Source organism: Mandrillus leucophaeus, unplaced genomic scaffold (assembly GCF_000951045.1).
Source record: "Mandrillus leucophaeus isolate KB7577 unplaced genomic scaffold, Mleu.le_1.0 Scaffold1477, whole genome shotgun sequence".
NCBI lineage: Eukaryota > Metazoa > Chordata > Mammalia > Primates > Cercopithecidae > Mandrillus > Mandrillus leucophaeus.
The window spans coordinates 387,922-409,038 of record NW_012101451.1 but is presented as its reverse complement, the minus strand read 5'-3'; the positions used below and the strand labels follow the sequence as shown (position 1 = coordinate 409,038).

The window sequence follows — 21,117 nt, the reverse complement described above, 5'->3', positions numbered from 1 at the left end:
TTGTGCACTGTCCCCAGAGAAATGTATTTCCATTGTATAGAATAGGATTTTGGCTTACACATACATCATTATTAGCTGTGTAGTAAGTTCATTTTAAATTAAACAATTAGGTGAACATTTCAGGACACTGAGCAACCTAGATGCCGAGGGTCATTATGCAGTCTCTTTCCTCTAATTAAAACAGCATTACAGCAACATTCAAACATTTCCACCTGGTCTAGGGATCTTTTTTTTTCTCTTTTTCCATATATAATAGTAGCAGTAACAGTGATTATGATAATGAACATTATTAAACGCATGCTCTGTGAAAACACATGTCTGTCTGAGAGCCTCACATGAATTAACTTATTTTATCCTCATATAACTCATTCCACTTTGTCCAGCACTTTCCTAGTGATAGCACTGCAAGAATTGCGTCTCAGGGGCCACCCTAATCCCAGGCAAATCGGGATGGCCGGTCACCCCAAACAACACTTAGAAATAGGAGTTCTTATTAGTTTTCCAGGTTGAGCCACAGAGAGGTTGTATAACTTGCCCAAAGACACACAGCTGGTAAATAGGAAAGTCTCGCTCCAGAATCTGTGCTCACCACCTTGGAGAATAATTGAACTTTGGATAAGGGATCAGAGAAGTTGGCTTTAGAGTGCCTTCTGACAGGAAGGGCTCTTTGTTCCCTCTCTCAGGGCAGAAACATTGCTTGTGAGAGTATCCAAGGCTGTTCAACACCTGATTTGAATAGGTTAATGGGCAAGTCGTACTCTGTTCTTTAATAGTAACATAAAGCAGCAAGCAGGCACAAGTTTTTAACAGTTTTCATATAAGAAATTTGTAAATGTATATGCACCAAGGGACACTGCATACCACTGTGTGTTATTCGATTTCAGCCCTCACATGCAAACCCTCAGTGTCCTCCTACAGCTCACTCCCCATCCTCTACCCTTTGCTGTGTGACTCTTATAAGTGTTCCTAATGCTCCCTGATTCTTTAGGACAAGATTTCTTTCTCCACATGAGTCTTCTTCTTCACTGTACCATAGTTTTATTCTCCATGATTACTTTTTCACTTATTGTAATATTATAAAATTTATTTTACATTACAACTTAGAATTGCAGAGAAAAATGTGCCATCATTATGTCTAGGGCTGATCAAGAGCAGCCAACCACTGGTTAGTGAGGAAGAAAATTAACTAAGAGTCCCTGCCTAAAGTTAATCCCATCTGCTCATGTGAATGGTACTTTAGGAGACAACTTTCATTTGGATAAAAAATGTTCTTTCTCTCATCTCTCCTATGCTTATCTCCCTAAGGTGGCATCTGGGGACATAAGGAAGTGGCTCCTGCTCCCTTGTGGTGGTGGAAAGCGTTAATGTTCCTAGATAGGGGTGTGGTGTGTCTTCTTGCCTGAAGGATAATGGGTTTTTTCCACTCTACACATGGACCGGTCCAGGGGTCTCCCTTGCCAATCTGACCTAATCTCAGTGCCCACTGGTGTGAAATGCCCCCCTAAGTCCTGGCTTGGACAATTCTCTCTGCAGTCTACTGTGCAGAGCCACACCATACCCCTTGCCTCACTATGGTGAATTCTCTGAAATGCTGACTAGCAAGAGCCTCAGCTACTTCTGGCTCCACTCTACTCCAAAACAGAGGAAAGAGTGACCATGAAAGCTGAACCTCAGAGACTCCTTTCTGCCTGGCTTCATGAGCGTGCTTTTAATTAAGTTGGCTACCCTGTGTTGGTGCTGAGGGCCACCTGGGAGTGAATCTCTTTCCTAACGGTGACCATTGCCTTTGGTGTTACCATAATGTATCTAATATACTTCTTCTCCAGGCCAAAGCCCACATGTGAAAGAAAGTCAGGGCCCACTTCTGATGGCTTTATACTTCTCTGTCTCTCTCCTTCTCTCCATAATTTCCCCTTCCAGAACTAAAACATGTTCTCTTTCACTTGTTCCATGCTATATTCTCCTACCTAACAACCATAGAACTGACGAAGCTGTCACCCTTTTCATACTACAGGTCCTACAATCTATATCCCCCATGCTCAGGAATGATAGGCTAAAGGGAGGTAAGGAAATTTAGAAATCCTTGCACTTGCAAGGCTATTATCTTGCTGCATAACCCAATTTGGGTAGCTAAAAAAATTAATTGCATTGTACTTTTTTGGTACTCCTATAACTGCTGAATATCTACCCGATCACCATTCCCACCACTACTCAACAGCCAGATAGGTGGAGGCTCTACTGTATTCAGGCAAAGGCTGTGTACTCAGAAGGCAAAAAAGAAAACCGTATTTAAAACGGTTTTTAAATATTAGCCCTATAAATATTAGCCCTGTTACATGGTAATTAGTGAGACATCATTTAAATTGCTTGCTTAAATCCCAGGATACAAAATCAGTGCGCAAAAATCACTTGCATTCCTATAAAGAAAAATAGGCAAGCCAAGAGCCAAATCATAAATGAACTCCCATTCACAATTGCCACAAAAAGAATAAAATACCTAGAAATACAGCTAGCAAGGGAAGTGAAGGACCTCTTAAAGGAGAACTACAAACCGCTGCTCAAAGAAATCAGAGATGACACAAACAAATGGAAAAACATTCCATGCTCATGAATAGGAAAAATCAATATCATGAAAATGGCCATACTGTCCAAAATAGTTTATAGATTCAATGCTATTCCCATTAAACTACCATTGACATTCTTCACAGAATTAGAAAAAAAACTATTTCAAAATTCACCTGGAACCAAAGAAGAGCCTGAATAGCCAAGACAATTCTAAGTAAAAAGAATAAAGCTGGAGGCACCCAATTTCAAACTATACTACAAGGCTACAATAACCCAAACAGCATGGTATTCATATAAGAACAGACATACAGAACAGAATACAGAACCCAGAAATAAGACCGCACACCTATAACCATCTGGTCTTTGACAAACCAGACAAAAATAAGCAATGGGGAAAGGATTCCCTATTCAATAAATGGTGCTGGGAGAACTGACTGGCCATATGCAGAAAATTGAAACTGGACCCCTTATACAAAATTACACCTTATACAAAAATCAACTCAAAATGGATTAAAGACTTAAATGTAAAACCCAAAACTATCAAAACCCTAGAAGAAAATCTAGGCAGGATCATTCAGGACATAGACACAAGCAAAGATTTCATTGCGAAGATGCAAAAAGCAATTTCGACAAAAGCAAAAATTGATAAATGAGATCTAATTAAACTAAAGAGCTTCTTCACAGCCAAAGAAACGATCATGAGAGTGAACAGATAATCTACAGAATGGGAGAAAAATTTTGCAATCTATCCATCTGACAAAGACCTAATATTCAGCATCTACAAAAAAATTAAACAAATTTACAAGAAAAAAACAACCCCATTAAAAAGTGGGCAAGGGACATGAACAGCCACTTCTCAAAAGAAGACATACATGTGGCCAACAAATATATGAAAAAAAGCTCAGCGTCACTGATCATTAGTGAAATGTACATCAAAACCACAATTAGATACCATCTCACATGAGTCACAATGGCTATTATTAGAAAGTCAATAAAACAACAGATGCTGGTGAGGTTGTGGAGAAAAAGGAATGCTTTTACACTGTTGGTGGGAGTGTAAATTCATTCACCCATTGTGGAAGATAGTGTGTCGATTCCTCAAACACCTAGAGGCAGAAATAACATATGACACAGCAATCCCATTACTGGGTATAAGCCCAAAGGAATATAAATAATTCTATTATAAAGATACATGCACGTGTATGTTTACTGCAGCACTATTCACAATAGCAAAGACAGAATCAACCTAAATGCCAATCAATGACAAACTAGACAAAGAAAATTTGGTACATAAACACCATGGAACACTATGTGGCCATAAAAATAAAATAAAATAAAAACAACGAGATTCTGTCCTTAGCAGGGACATGGATGGAGCTGAAGGCCATTATCCTCAGCAAACTAATGCAGGAACAGGAAGCCAAATACCACATGTTCTCACGTAGAAAAAGGAGCTGAATTATGAGAACACATAGAGGGGAGCAACACACACTGAGGCCTGTTGGAGGGTGGGGAGAGCATCAAGAAGAATAGCTAGTGGTTGCTGGGCTTAATACTTAGGTGATGCGATGATCTCTGCAGCAAACCACCATGCCACATGTTTACCTGTGTAACAAATCTGCACATCCTGCACATGTATCCCTGAATTTAAAAATATTACACGGTGGCTCATGCCTGTAATCCCAGCACTTTGAGAGGCTGAGGCAGGCGGGTCACCTGAGGTCAGGAGTTCAAGACCAGCCTGTCCAACGTAGTGAAACCCTGTCTCTACAAAAAAAAAAAAAAAAAAAAAAAAAAAAAAATAGCCAGGCGTGGTGGTGCGTGCCTGTAATCTCAGCTACTCAGGGTGTGCTGAGACAGGAGAATCCTTGAACCAGGAGGCAGAGGTTGTGGTGAGTCCAGATTGCACCACTATACTCCAGCCTAGGCAACAGAGTGAGATTCCATCTTGAAAAATACACATAAATAAATTGCCTGCTTTAACAAATGGCACTTTTTCATTGTATATTTTTAAATTATATAAGCAATACATGAATAAAAACTGATAAGGAGAGAATTAAAATAATACAGGAGTATATGAAGTAAAAAGTGCATGCTCCTCACCCCACTCCCACTTCTCAATATGAAAGTAATCACTGTCGATGGTTGATCTATAACAGTACAGACCTTTTCTTATGCTTTTATTTAAGTATATGTTTTCACATAACAATACAAAATTTTTATTTTTTTCCTCAAGATCAGGGTCAAAGCATAGGTCTTTGTACACCCATGGTATATAGACAGAAGTGGCCAATAATGCCTCTTCTTTGTATATACCAAGAAGAACTTAAATCAGAGCCTCAAAGAGATATTTCCATACTCATGTTCATAGTAGCATTATTCACAGTAGCCAAAAGGTATGAACAACTCAAATGTCCATCAACAGATAAATGAACAAGCAAACCATGGCATAATTCAGCTTTAATAAAGAAACAAAATTTTGACACATGCTACCATGTGTATGAACATTGAAGATATTATGCTAAGTGAAATAAGCCAGAACAAAAGAACAATATGATTCCACTTGTATGAGGTACCTAGAGTAGCCAAATTCATAAAGACAGAAAATATAATGGTTGGTTGCCAGGGGCTCAGGGGAGAGGAAGATGGGGAGTTACGGTTTAATGGGTATAGGGTTTCAACTGGGAAGGATGGAAGAGTTCTGGAGATGGATGGTGGTGATGATTGCACAACAATGTGAATGTATTTAATGCCAATGAACTGTGCACCTAAAAATGGTTTAAATTTTAAACCATATTATCTATAAATTATATGTTTCATATAATTTACCACAATAAAAAATTGTTACCCTCATGGAGCTCATAATCTAGGAGAGAAAGATAATAAGCAAATTAAAATGTAAAAATTGTTTAAGTAGATGAGCTTTTTTTTTATTGTGGATCAGTTTTTGGTTTGCTAACACTTTAAAGATAAGAAACTCAAGGACAGAGAGGAAAAGAAACACAATCTCCATAAAACTCAGTCTGAATCCTGAGCCAATGCTCTTTCTATTGAATTATACTTCTTTTTGAGTTATTTCTATTGCCTCTGTTTTATTTGAGCCATTCATTCATGTACTAGAAAGAGAATAGACTGTGGCATCTGGGTTCAAATTCCAATTCAGCTGTTTCCTGGAAGTTTGATCTTGAGATTTCCTCTTCAGTAAGATGGAGATAACAAAGCCTACTTCATAAAGATGAAATGTAATTGGTTACACTTACATCTGTGTACAAAGTAAGGAGTCAATGAAAACTAGTTCCTTTCCTAAATCTCTCAAAATGGCTTCTCTGAGTTTGTTGTTTATTTATAAGCTATGTTCAATGTGTAAATACACACAGTCTAGCAGTTTCAGCAAACATATTCATGTGTTTGAGCTTTTATAAATCATTGTAGAAATACAGTTTCTACAATGCTCAGTTGAACACCCTGGGAAATGAGCCAGATACATTTGTCTGATGCTTATTTCACTGGGAGGGAACTTTCAAAGGATAAGTTTTGTAAAGAATTCAAAATGAGACCTAATTTATTCTTTTTTTCCAAAACATAAAGCCAATTCTTTGATATTTCTACTAGCTATTAAAAAATCAAAGCCATATTCCATTTTTAATCTTAAGACACTTATCTCTAAACAAACAAAACAAAATCTATATAATGGCACAGGTTATGAATGGCCACCTGAGAAATGGGTTACAAGTGTCTAGTTTCTCAAGAAGGACGACGTGTTTCTCAGATGCGGTCTAGTGAATGTGTTGCAGGAATAAAGGCACATAAATGGCATTGTGGAGGAAGAGTGGCAGAAGAAACAAAGAATTCCAAAATGATTCTGAAAGATTTTGACTCAAAAAGAAGACCAAATATTCTTATATTTTTGTATCATGTCTTTAAATTTATTTATCTGTGTAATATATTTGGGTATTTTAACAATAACACATTATACTCTATAATTACTTATGTTCATGTTAACTTTAGTCTTTATAAAGACCAAACCAAATCCTTGAATTATTAGAAAAAGAAGCCACATTCCAATAAAAATAAAGAAACTACTCTCAGATTTAGTTGAATATGGAAAGCATTCTATATTTAAGACAGCATGATTTCTCTCTTCAACATTTAATCTAGAAAAATGAATAATCCTTTTGGCATCAATTATACAATTATATAAGTAATATTTCAATGACTGAGATATACTAAACATACTATCTGGAATTACCTTAAATATTTATGTTGATGTGATTGCCTTCAGGGTTCTGTACACTTAAAGCGCTTGTTTCTGTCACGCTTTAAGTTCAAAATCTTGATCATTTTTCAGAGTATACCTCAAATATCCCCTTCTCCTCCTGGTCTTGTCCATTGAGGCTTCAAGAACTCTTTACACCTCATGATTCATTCGCCCACAGAATACAGACATGATTTCTGATTTTATGCAAGAACACTGTATGTTCAACTTACATCTTTTTAAGTTCATGGAGAAGGGGATATTTGAGGTATACTTCGAAAAATGATCCCCTGTTCTCCAGTCAGAATGAGTTGCTTATTTCTCTGAGCAGTCATCATTGTGTGTCCCTCCATTATCTCATAAACTTAAAACAACTTATAACCATTGTTACAAGTTCAGATGTTTCTCCCATTTAGCTGCAAGCTTCTTAAGAGCAGGACCATCATCAGGCCCCTATTCCTCTCAACACATATCTGACACTCATCCGTTCATTCATCCAACAACAATTTATTGCATTCCTACTGTTTGATACTGTGGAATAAACAGTAAGGAAATACAGGAAAAATTAACAACTAAGTCTTCATGTCATGGGGAGAATTTTCCAAGCCAAGAAAGCTCTGAAAAAAAATGAGAATAAAAATATTGCTACAGACCAGATTTACTAAAAGCATTAACAGAAGCCTTGTATCACAGAACTGATGTATTTTTATAGCCAGTGTATAGGCTTCTAAGTTAAGGATCTCTCTCTTGTACTACTTTGACCATTTTATGTGATCTGAGACTTCTGTGGTTTGTATATAAAAAGCTGGTAGGCTCAGAGTGAGTGAAATAAATCTAATCAATGTTTATTTTCAAAAGAAAACATGAATTGGCAGTAAAAATTTAGAGGGAGGAAAAAGGCAGAAACTTTGTTTTCATGGTAAAGGCCTAAAGTCCAACTTGCAACTCTCAGGCTAACTACATGAATTCTTGGAAAAGAACTTGTTTCCTTTTGAAACTTTCCATTAAAACAAAACATATTGCTATCTCAATATATATGTTACACTTAGATTTATTTCAAATACCATTTTTTGTATGCACTCTTGAGATACTAGGTTTCCTATTTCTTTAGCATAAATTAAATTCAATTTTTCAGAGCATATGTGCCAACTTAAAAAAATTATCATTGTCAAACAATTTCTGATTGGGCAATTTTAACTTGATATTATGCTCCATTCTATTCTCCCAGGTCTTTCTCAGTGCCAGACCCCCTGGTCTTGTCCATTGAGGCTTCAAGAACTCTTTACATCTCATGATTCATTCGCCCACAGAATACAGACGTGATTTCTGATTTTATGCAAGAACACTGCATGTTCAACTTAAATCTTTTTAATTTCCTGAAACAATTACCTTCACGAAAGCTAGTCCTCTTCTTTACCAATGTTTCAGAATCACAGAAAGCTATTAATGATTAACATTTCTGTATATATGTCTAACTTGCCCTGTCACATTATTGTTTGGTTTCCAAGAACTTCTCCTCTAATCTCTCATTGGCCACTATCTCTAAGATTTTGCAATCTTTTCCTGAAAAGCCTGTCACTTCTTTCATACCTGACCACTGATGGAGCACAGATAAGTCTCCCTCCCCCATTCACTAGAGAATTCAACAACACTCTGTCTTAGGTGGGGACTGACTCTGTTGCCCTTACTCAGGATCCTTATCAGCTTTTATTATTTTGTTTGTTTGCTTTTAGAGATGTGATCTCACCATATTGCCCAAGCTGGCCTTGAACACCTGGGCTCAGGGATTCTCCCACTTCTGCCTCCCAAGTAGCTAGTACTACAGGTGTGTGCCACTGTGCCTGGCTTTCTCATCAACTTTCAAAAAACTCTAGTCCATTTCCATTTTTAAGAGTAGGGCATACTGGATCACTGAATCTATTAATTTCCTTCCTTCCTTCCTTCCTTCCTTCCTTCCGTCCTTCCTTCCGTCCTTCCTTTCTTTCTTCCTTCCTTCCTTCCTTTCTTTCTTTCTTCCTTCCTTCCTTCCTTCCTTCCTTTCTTTCTTCCTTCTGTCTGTCTTTCTTTTTGTTTTTGTTTTGTTTTGTTTTTTTGAGACAGAGTATTTCTCTGTTGCCCAGGCTAGAGTGCAGTAGCATGATCTCACCTCACTGCAGACTCCACCTCCTGGGCTCAAGCCCACCTCTTGCTCAGCCCCCCAAGTCACTGGCAGATGCCACCGTGCCCAGCTAATTTCTTTATTTTTTTGTAGAGAAGGGGTTTCACCATGTTGTCTGAGCTGGTCTCAAACCCTTGAGATGAGGCAATCCGCCCACCTTGACTTCCCAAAGTGCTGGGATTCCACGCATGAGCCACCATGCCTGGCCTCTATTAATTTTCAAAACATTTCATTTAAAATGTCAGATTAATTCTGAAACCAAAAATACTCCATGAGCTATCAGTACGACTCTACAGATTTAAAAAATCCCCAGTATAGTAGAGCCTAAAACATTCCAACATGGTATCAGCCCTGCTGAATTCCAATCCTGGCTCTGCCACAGATTGAGCAGGCTTGAGCCATTTTTTTCTGGATCTCTGAGCATCATTCATCATTCATCTCTCCAGACATTAGTTATCTATTCATATTTATCAGTCATGTGCCAAGATTATAAGAGTGAACAACGCAGTCACAGTGGTTTACTAAACTGGCTTTCTAATGAGCTGTTACCTCATCTTTATAACAGAAATAATACCCATCTTGTAGGGTAAAATTAAATGAAGTCAAACATGTAACACATGTGGAAGTCAATTAATGATAATGTTTATTATCCAGTACTTAACACAGTGCCTAGCACGTAGAATCTCAAACCATATTTGCTTCATTCATTTATGTATTCATTATTCCTGTCTCTACCCATGGTGCCTCACCACCTCTACACCACCCACCCACTACTTGCTTGTCCCTGAAGGTATCCTTCTCATTAAGTCTCCCAGCTGAAATCCTTCAAGGTGAGATAACCTTTTCAAACCTGACCAGTACAGTTCATAGGAAGCTACACCTCAGCCAGAGTTATTTTGGAAGCTATCTCTGAGGCCCCTGCACAGCCAAAAGAAAAGCATCTACAGTTCATGGCAAGTCATTTACTACCCAGAAAATGCCTGGATTTTCTTAATCCATTTGTTTATTTTTCCCAGGTAATCACTTCAAGATGAAAATGATGCAGTATCTCCCATTTTATTGATGAGAGGATTCCCCCCCCCATTGGAGTTGCTCAAAGAATCTTCATACATTGTTAATTAAAACAATAATAATAATTTAAAACATCTTTATTTAAATCTACTTTCTATGAAATGGATCCACTCTCAAATATACAGTTGTTTGTAGTTACTAGCTCACAGTCTGAAAACTGAAGGATATTTTATAAAGGCATTTGTGTGCTGAAGTATCAATATAAAGTGTAACTCTGGAAAGACCATAACATTTAACGCTGTATGTATTTGTTTCTAGACACCGTGAGAAGTTGTGTAGCAAAGTTGTTCTTCACCTGCTCCCTGAAGGGTCATTACTGCCTATACAGTAAGTCCAGTTTTATTCTCATCAGTCAAGAACCTCAGCCATGGATCCAGATCATGTTTCTATTTCAGCAGGTTTGTATAATTTGTGTTCATCAGGTTCTTTAATGAGCCTGTGGGATATGGGCGTATAATCACTTTTATTGAATTATTCTTTGGCCAGAGTTGATATGTAGATAACAGCAATACATACATATTTCATTAATAATTTTAACCTCTTTTTTATATTTTAGGATAGTTTCCTTATAAAAGAAGGAATTATTAATCAGTTAGCCAAACATACTAATATCTTAAATATCCTTAGCTTTATAAAAGAAGAATGAAAGGGAAAATATCTTTGGTTAAACAACAGCAAAAGCAGCGTATTTGGGAGAATAGCTTCCCTTATGTAGTAGTGCTAGCCTTGATTTGTCTAGAGTCTTCCAATCTCCAGTTAATGTTAGTGTTAGTATATTCTTTTTGACATTGTTAAGATACTAGAATGTCTCTTTTTTTCTGTAGAATATATGCACATAGGTGAAATTATGTAAAGAGCAACTTACAACTTGAGAATGAAGAATTTGATGCAGAGATGTTAGCATCAAAAGAGATTCTTATTTGAAAATAGTTATCTCAGATGCACTAAACTTTCATGTAAAATTTGAACATAGATTATAAAATGTTAGTAGTAGAAGGAATCTTAGGAATCATTTTTACAGATAAGAAAACTGAAGGGCAGAACTCAGATTATCTGACCCCTGACCCAGTGATCTTTTTGTTGTCATACATATGTTGAAAAATAACGTATTTTTATTTTTAAAATGCATTATTTTATGCAGCTAGAAGCAGGGAGGGCAAAGGCAGAAAAAAACAAAATGCAAATGTTATAACATGGCTGAAAAGCCAAATGATATGACACTTTATTTACTTCTGTTAATAAAATATTTTCATAATAGCTCCTGTAAAAATCACCAAAGAAGACAGTTGTATTTCTTTATAAAATAAAGTCAGGCTTATTGGAAAATAATGAATTTTAATGCTGAATACATTATAATAATAAAGTAGAACTATGGTAATTAAGAAAAGAGACAGATTGGATATGCCTTAGGAATACTGTTTTTTTCTAAAACGCGTCTTCTTATGAACATTTAATAACATCTCATAGAGAACAACTCACATTTTGGTGTGAACCAAATTGTACGTGAATACAAAAAACAGCATTGACTGTCCCTTTTCTTGAAATAACGGCCTTATTTTTCTTCTCTTTTGCTTATATTTTTCACTTAGTTTTCATCAGTGATTTTATATTTGGTTTCATCTTTGGCTTTGTTCTAAACAGTTGTCAGTTTTCTGAAAACAAACCAAGAAATCTTGATGGGTTTTTTTGCCCCTCAGTATTATTTTATTGACTTTGTCTGATTCTTTGTCTTTCTCTTTAAACAAAATCACCAAAAAGCATCTGTGTATGCTATGTTTCTTCTGTGTTCATTTTACTGTAATGATTTCTTTGTTTTTTCACACTTATGATAATTGTGTCATCTTCTGCCTGAATTCTGACTTTGGGGTAAATAAAAATCAAACTTTGACTTGATATTAATAATTACAACCTGGCACTACTCTTGTGCATTGGGCCAAACTCTTTGCCTTTTCTGTCAACTGCACACATTCATACAGTTCTCAAATTCACAGACTCCAGTCTAAATGCTTCTGTTTAGATTGATGATTCATTAAATCTGGTCCTGTTCTTTAAATGAAAAATTGGGTGCTGCATCAGTTTTTGATAATAATCAATAATTTCTCAGATATATCCACATTATGGGTTATGTAATTTATCTATTGCTGGCCCTTAAACTTTTTAAATCTGTGGATCACTAACTTGAGCATTAAGATCCTCCATCTTTTTCCATTCAGTACGAGAAATAGTTCATTTTGATGATAATAATAAAATTTTTCTGGAATAGTATTTATTAATCTTCATTCACTAAATAGAAGGTTTGTACATACAAACCACTTAGTCTTATACATCAGTGCTTAGACAGTCATTGACGTAAAAAGAAGATATGATTTCATAAGCTAATCTCATTATTTTATTATACATTATACATAAAGGATCCTATGTATCACACTGTATGTACGTAAATGGTATTTTATACCTTTATAGATGTTCTATACATTTTCTTAAAAATTGTTTCTTTGAATTGAAAAGCTTCTTACATTTATAGGTATAACACTATCATATGTGAATGATTATTAGACATATCACTGATTAGTAAATATACAAACACAAGTTAAAATCTTCCTTTGAAAAGTTTATTTTCATTGGCTTGAATGAAATACATGTAAATGTGATTTTCTTTATGTTCACATTCTTATTGCTCAACACTTAGAGAATTTATCTGAAAGCTTTAAGAATATTCACCCATTATACATTTTAGAATTAAAACTATTTTTCTGTCCCCAACATACCCACTCCTACTGTTCATATTTGATTAATTTAATAATGAACTTAGTTGTTTAATTTCTATTCTTCGTGATCTACTCTGTATAAATATACTTGATTTTTGTGCTCTACTTTGATTTTATTCCTTAATTCCCAGATCTTTGAGAAAATAAATATGAATACATTAACCATATTCCAATTAAGGAGCATCTTTGGGAAATCACTGAGATAAACACTATATTACAAAGGTTAGGCATACTTATGGCTATCATTATCAACTGCCTTGAAAATACTATGAAATAATTTTAAATTTCTGTTAAAAAATGAAATCCTGAAATATATCATATGTTTGATCTTTTTTCGTTTAATTTTTTTTTTTTTTTTTTGACAGAGTCTCACTCTGTCTCCCAGGCTGGAGTGCAGTGGTAGGATCTCGGCTCACTGCAACTTCTGCCTCCCGGGTTCAAGCAATTCTCCTGCCTCAGCCTCCCAAGTAGCTGGGACTATAGGCACATGCCACCACGCCTGGCTAATTTTTTGTATTTTTCGTAGAGACGGGGTTTCACCATGTTAGCCAGAATGGCCTTGATCTCCTGACATCGTGATCCACCCGCCTCAGCCTCCCAAAGTGCTAGTATTACAGGCATGAGCCACCATGCCCGGCCTCATTTAATTTTTTTAAGAGAGGTAGGGGTCGTGCTATATTGGCCAGGCTGGTCTCAAACTCCTGGTCTTAAGCAATCCTCCTGCCTCAGTATCCCAAAGTGCTGGGAATACAGGTTCATTCACCACGCCCAACCCCCATATGTTTGATCTTTAAGACAGATCTTTTTCTTGTTTCATTTAAATTTGAATCATGTTAAAGTTCAAACCAAGCCTAAACAGTGCCTTGAAATCAATCAAACAATACTATTGAGACAAGACATAGTATATTCTGTTTCTGTCTTTAATGCCCTTTCAGAGCCTGTTTCCTGAACCCCTGTCCATTCAGAGTCATTCTGTGCAATTTCTCAGAGCCCTGTGGGAGAAGACCCAGGCAGGGGATGCTCACAGCTTTGAAACAGCCATGATGGAGTCCACGTTTCCGCAGCAAAAGGTAAATGTTCCTTTCCTTGGCCATGTTACAAGCCAAGATTTAAGATTGTCTTGAAACAGTTTTCCTTTTTTTTTTTTTTTTTTAGCAATTTAATTTATTCCTTCTTTCCTTTACCTTTTTTTTAATTATTATCAGAAAACCCTTATAAGTAATTATTTTCACGTGGTACCATAGTGGATTCAGAATAGAGTGGTACCAGTAAACAAGGACATTGCCCTTTGAGGTCTATATACTGACACAATATGGTTCCTTAGAACCACACAATAACTGCATGCATACTATGAAATAGAAAAGATTTTACAATTGGGTGTGGTGACTTGTATCTGTAATCCCAGCTACTCAGGAGGTTGAGGCAGGAGGATGATATGAGGCCAGTAGTTCAAGATTAGCCTAAACAACTTAGCAAGACTCCATCTTAAAAAAAAATTTTTTTTTAATTAGCCAGGCATGGTAGCACATGCCTGTAGTTCCACTACTCCTTGATCTTGGTCTTCCCAGCTCCAGAACTATAAAAAATAAGTTTCTATTATTTATAAATTACCCAGTCTTAGGTATTTTTTTATAGGAGCACAGTGACTAAGAAAGAAGGCCTGAACTAAAGTTAGAAGTTATAGGAAGATTGGAGAGCTATTAAGAAAGTCAAATTAACAGGACTTACAGCCTATAAGAAAAACAGAAGAATCCAGGATGACTCCAGGTGCATTGTTTGGCTAACTGGATGATAATATCACCCTGAAAATGAGAAATCACAAAGTAATCTGATGGAACACAAGAAGATAAAGCATTCTGGTTTACATATGTTGAATCTAAGCTGTTTATATGACTAACCAGGTGGTGGTGGTGGTTAAATGCCAATGTGGGCTTCAGGAAGAAAGCTTTGACTGGAGATATGGATTTGGGAGTCACAAGCTAGCACTTAGTGTCATGGCAGAAGACTGGATTGCTCAAGGGAAATATGTATACTGAGAGAAAAGAATGGTTATTAATCTCTTCTAGTAAATATTATCAGCTTCTCTCTTTTAGCCCTTCCCAAACTCAAATATTCTGATTATTCTTATTTTGACTTTTAGATAACCCAGGAATAAGTATTCGATGCTTACTGAGCAAACCAGATGTTCTGCGAGTATATAATCATGGTGTCTGTCCTTGTTTTACTGTTGAAAAGGGAGACAAGCATGCCAATATTAAACAAATTCATAGTACAAACGAGTAGCAAATTAAGTACTCCAGAACCGGTCTCTTGTGAAACTAACAAAGTATCTTTTAAGTGATGAAGAATTCTGATAATATGAAAAATGAGCATAATTAATCAGAAGTTTATTTGTAATGGTCTGTAAGACACTAAAAACCCATCAAACTATTGCATCACTGCTTTTTGGATTGGGTTTAGGAATTCAACGTGCAGTATTAAAAATAAAGGAAATGCCACAATTGCTTCAGTGTGGAGTAAAATGGAATTCTTTGCACATTTCATTCAAATTTTCAACTGTTGCATCATGTTTGAAGACAGTGCCTCAAGTTCTCATAAATTTTTCATTGCTAACTGTATTTTAACTAGAGGCAACCAGTAAATTAAAACTTGGCAGGCTGTTTCAAATCCTAAGAGATTAAAAAAAAATACTTGGAAAACTACTTTTGTGCATACTCACAAGTATACTTATTCACATTTCTTGTATTCCATGCTAATAAACATTTCTCTAAGGGAAAATTAACTGTAAATCAAATTTAAAAATTTTTAAAGTTTTATAATTTGGTTTGTTCATGAGTAATAGAAAAAAACTTTGATACCTGCAATGTACATTGTGTGGCAAAATTATCTGCCCAAGTATTTCTCAGGTACTTTTTTCCTATTTTTTATGAAGTATTCTCTGTACTAAGTTCAAAATAGTTAACAGAATGATGCAAAGTCTGCTTTATTTTCACAATACGTGCCATATAGACATACATTAGTGATTTGAAAGAGATGGCCATGTGCGTATCAGCTGCAATGACGGAGTTTCACTGCAGCGAAATGGATTCAGGTACACAATAAAGAAAGAAGAAATTCCTAATGCCTGAGTATCTAGAATATAACATTCTGGACAATATGAAGAGAAGTTTCTTATTGTGGTTGCTTTTTAACAGAATCTTGGAATTTTGGAACTAAAAATTATCAGTGAGATATCTATTAAATTGCAAACTGCTTGAGGGCAGGAATTTTGCCATATTTACCGTTGTATTGCCAGAGCTACACAGTGCTTGGCACACACTAGGCTCTCGTTAAATAATACGTATCAATTGAAGAAATTTAAAAATTCTGTCATTTTCTGGATGTTAAAATCAGAAGCAAAGGGACCTGTTGAAGGTCAGTGGCAGAGCTAGAACTGATACACATACACTTGCGATTTCAGGGTTGTCACTAATGAATCTAGTACTTCCCTCCTCTGGGCCCAGGAGAGGATCACATTTCCGTGTCTACTGAAGCAAGGCCGGTCATGTGACTTGATTCGGCCAATGAAATATGGGAGGGGATATGTATCACTCCAAGAGGAATCTTTTAAAAGCCAGTGTACTATTCTTTGCAATTCCTTTTTTCCTCTACCATGATAATGATGATTGTAGGAGCAAATGTTGAAATTGAGTTGCCAGAAGATGAAAACAGGCTGGAATTCTGAGCCACCACACGGAGGGCTTCTGCTCTAGAGAGCTACCCAGTCCCACCACACATTTTGTATGAGAAAGAAACATCTGTTGTTTTGTTAGAAACTGAATTTTTGGTATTAGTTATAGCAGCATAACCTGCCTTTCTTAATTCATACACCTACCAGAGTAGTTAAGCATGTTAGCTCTGAATCACCTCGCTTTAAAATCTGGCTCTGCTCCTTACCAGCTCTGTGTCCTTTGTCTCTGTGCCCAGTTTCTTTACTTGTACAATGGAAATAATATTAGTACCTACCTCATAGCACTGTTTTGAGACTTGAGTGAGTCAGTACATACAGAGCTCTCAGAACAATGGCCACACATTGTGATCTCTCAATAAATGTTAGCCAATATTCTAATCCCTAGCCAGCACTCCACCTGAAATAACACAAATTCAAACCCGTCTTGCATGAATTAAGGGAGGTTCAAAGTGGAGGTAGGAAGATGAACCTGACTGATAATCTCTCAAGTTATTGTACTCTGCTACTTTGGTCAGACCAACATTACCAGAAATGTTTTCCAAATTTCAATCATGAATTTTCAGTATAAAATTCAATGAAATTCGGCCAGGTGTGGTGACTCATGCCTGTAATCCCAGCATTTTGGAGAGCCGAAGGGGGCGGATCACCTGAGGTCAGGAGTTCAAGAGCAGCCTAGTCAACATGGGGAAACCCCATCTCTACTAAAAATACAAGTATTAGCCAGGCATGGTGGTGCATGCCTGTAATCCCAATTACTTGGGAGGCTCAGGCAGAAGAATTGCTGGAACCCAGGAGGTGGAGATTGCAGTGAGCCGAGATCCTACCACTGCACTCCAGCCTGGGAGACAGAGCAAGACTCTGTCTCAAAAATAAATAAATAAAATAAAATAATAAATAAATAAGTTCAATCAAATTATCTTTTGCAAACTATATATCAATCTCACACAGGCATCAAAATGTGGAAATGCTTATGTAATATAATGCTAAAATATTTTTAATGTATAAAAATAAAAGTTTAATATTAGTGAACTTAGTAAAATGCATGAATTCAATAGTTCAAATTTTTAAAACTTATCACTTACATGACATTTGATAAAATCCAACAATCACTTTACTCACACACAGTTTGTATAAAAATTGTATTAATGTCTGTGTCCCTAATTAGATTGGATTTCCATGAGAACATATGCTTGTCATTGTACACCCAGCACCTAGAGCATCTCCTGGCATACTGTTGACACTCAGTGATATGTGTTGACTGAATAAAGTGAGTGAGCACTTTTACTAACCAGCAATGGAAAGATGTGTTCTTAGCATGATAAATATTTGTCTGATAACAAAAGAAAAACTATGCCTAGCGGTGAACAACTGAAGATGTTTTTATTAAACAGTGAAATAAAACCAGAATATCCAGTATAATCTTTATAATTTAGTATTGCTCGAAAGCATGAGCCAACTTGAGAATATAAGCTCCATGAGAGCAGGAATCTTGTCTGCTTGTTCATTACAGAATCCAGGATATCTAAAGAGTGTGCCTGGCTCATACTAGGCATTAAAAATAATAATAATAACAAATAGAAAACAACACAGAAATAAGGAGTATGCTATTTGAAATAAGAAGATAAATTCAACATTACTTGTAGTTAATATTAAGATAAAAAGAGCACTATTAGAATTAATAATAATAATTAACTTTACTGGGCATTTAGAATGTGCCAGTAATTATTCTGTTCATTTAATATCAATTATTTCACTTAATCCCAACGATAACACTATGAGATAGACAGCATTATCATTATCATCTTACAAATGAGTAAACTAAGTAGAAGAAAGATTAATTTTCTCAAAGTCACAGAGCAATGGAGAGAAATAGACTTGAATGAACAGTGATATTACCACTTTCCTGATTGGAAATAGTAAATATTACAAAAATGTTAATACTTCCTTAGTTAATTAGCACTTTAACTGAGTTCCAATTTAAATTCTAAGAGAATTATTTTTTATCTCTTATGAAGTGATGGTAAAATACAGCCAGAAGGATACATAGGTGAGACTAGTTTGAAAATTTTTGAGAGGGGCTAAAAAGAGGACATTGCAAAACATTAAAGCATACTATAAAACCTACAATTATTAAATTACTCTACTTTTATGGAAAGAATTAATGCAGATAAATGGAACAGACTAGTCCAGAAACCAACACAATTATATACATATAATCAGTTAATGTATATATACAATTGTTTAACTACATGTGAAACAAATCCTTTTGAAAAAGCCTACATAAAAGAGCATGATATCAAAATCCTAGAGCTAAATTTATACATATAGAAAAAAATGTAAAGGTATTTGCTATAATTAGAACTTAAACAAGGATACCTATCATCACCTTCAAAATTTATCATTTTACAGTGATCCTACCCAATGCAGGGAGACAAAAGCAGATAAGTATAAGGATTAAAGCAGAATAAACCAGAAAGAGAAAGAGATAGAGCTGAGAGGGAGGATGAGAGAAAGATAAATTATTTATAGATAATACGATTATTAGTGTAGAAAATTCAAAAGAATCTAACCTTTAGAACTTATACAAAAGATCCATAAAGTTATTTGATATAAGATCAACATATAAAATCAATAACAAATCTATATATGAGTAATAACTAAATAGAAAATGTAGAAAAGCATGCCATCTATAATAGCAGTAAAGACTCTAAAGGACCTAGGAATAAATATAAGAAAAACTGTGAAACTCTTTAATGATAAAAAATTTTTAATATTAATGAAAAAAATTTAAAGACATGAATTAATGAGAAGATATGACCTTTTCATGGTCAAAAACAACCATTATCATATAAATGAAAATTTTCTCCCAAATTAAAATGTAAGTACAATTTCATAACCAATCCTAATGGCAACAGACTTTTCTCATGGAGTTTGACAAACTGGTCTTAAATTTAGAATAAACAAAATCTTAAGAAAGACTGTGGGGGAGGACATTTTTATGCTAGAGAAAAAGAAAACTCATGTGATTATTGCCACAGGAATAAATTAATGGTAAATAATAAAGAGCCCTGAAACAGTCCCAACCATATATGAAAGCCTGGTAGGTGATAGAGGGGGATTACAAATCAGTGAAGAGAAAGTAAAATATGTTTTAAATAATGTAAGGACATGTAACTTTTCCAAGCTGAAAAGATAAAAATAGATCCTTCACAGACACCATATAGATCAATTAACTCAAAATAAATTAAAGGCTTAAATGTAATCAATGAAGTCTTATAACAATTAGAATAAAATATCAAAAGTTATCTTTATAACTCCAGGATAAGAAAAACTGTGACAATACAAGTCTTGGCAAAGATGTGAAAAAGTGGGAATGTTCACACACTCTTGATGGAAGTAAAATAGGTATACCTGTTTAGAAAAAAGAACACTTAAGAACACACACATATATATATGTGTGTATTAGTCATTAATTAGACTCAAAAATGACAGCTAGATTACTATTAAGATGGGTGAGTAACTTTCTTTCTGAAGTCTTAATTCTCTTTAAAGCTGATCATAAAAATGTTTAAATACAAGATTTTTATATTACAGTATATAAAATGTGCTGATACTACTCAGCTATTAAAAAGACAAAAAAATGTCTTTTGTGGCAACTTGGATGGAGCAGGAGGCCATTATTCAAAGTGAAGTAAGTCAGAAATAAAAAAAACCAAATACTATATATTCTCACTTGTAAGTGGGAGCTAAGCTATGAGTATGTAAAGGCATACAGAGTGGTGTAATGGATATTGGAGACTTGGAAGCTAAAAAGCTACATATCGGGTACAGTGTACATTACTTAGATGAAGGGTGCACTAAAATCTCAGACTTCATTCATCCATATAACCAAAACCCACAAATTTTCATTTACAGACTTCTTAAAGAGCAATTTGCGCTTTATAATATAATTAATGGTTATATTATAATTTCATGTGCCCTATTTTTCTGCAGTTCTATTTCTAGATGAACTCTTACATATGTGCATCAGAAAACATGTACAGAAATACTAACTGAAGCATTTTTTGCAGCAAAAAATCAGGAGCAACCCAAATGTCTCTTGATAGAAGAATGTGGAAAAACAACGTTGTAGTATAGTCATGTTACACAGGCAGGTAAAATGAATTAATTACACCTATATGTAATAGCATGGGATAAATCTTGAAAATACGATATTGAGTTTTAATAAGCAAGTTGCAAAACTATGATATGAATACTATGATAGCATAAATTTTACTGTATAAATTTTTAAAACACACCAAGCAGTGTTATGCATTGTTTATAATACATACTACACTTATGATAAAAATACACTATATTTAGAATTATACCAAATTTATGATGAGGTTGCCTTTGGATAAGGAGAAAGTGAGCAAAGGAAGGAGGAAAATGTTACTGGGGAAGGGAATTAAGGCGATCTCAATTTCATCTGTAATTTTATTTTTAAATAACCAGAAGCAAAATATTAGCATTTGTTAAGTCTGGCTGGCAGGTACATGGGTATTTGTTAAAGTGTCTTTTGTAGATGCTT

The 21,117-nt window shown here is 35.3% G+C and overlaps 1 protein-coding gene across 1 annotated transcript in view; it reads left to right on the top strand.

The window, feature by feature from the left end:
* Positions 1-21,117, top strand: part of LOC105535548 (ventricular zone-expressed PH domain-containing protein homolog 1) — a 151,141-nt gene that overhangs the window by 80,495 nt on the left and 49,529 nt on the right. The window contains exons 6-7 of the mRNA XM_011974662.1: positions 10,308-10,447; positions 13,753-13,887. Of these exons, the coding sequence (XP_011830052.1) occupies positions 10,308-10,447; positions 13,753-13,887 (275 nt within the window). The remainder of the gene's footprint in view (positions 1-10,307; positions 10,448-13,752; positions 13,888-21,117) is intronic.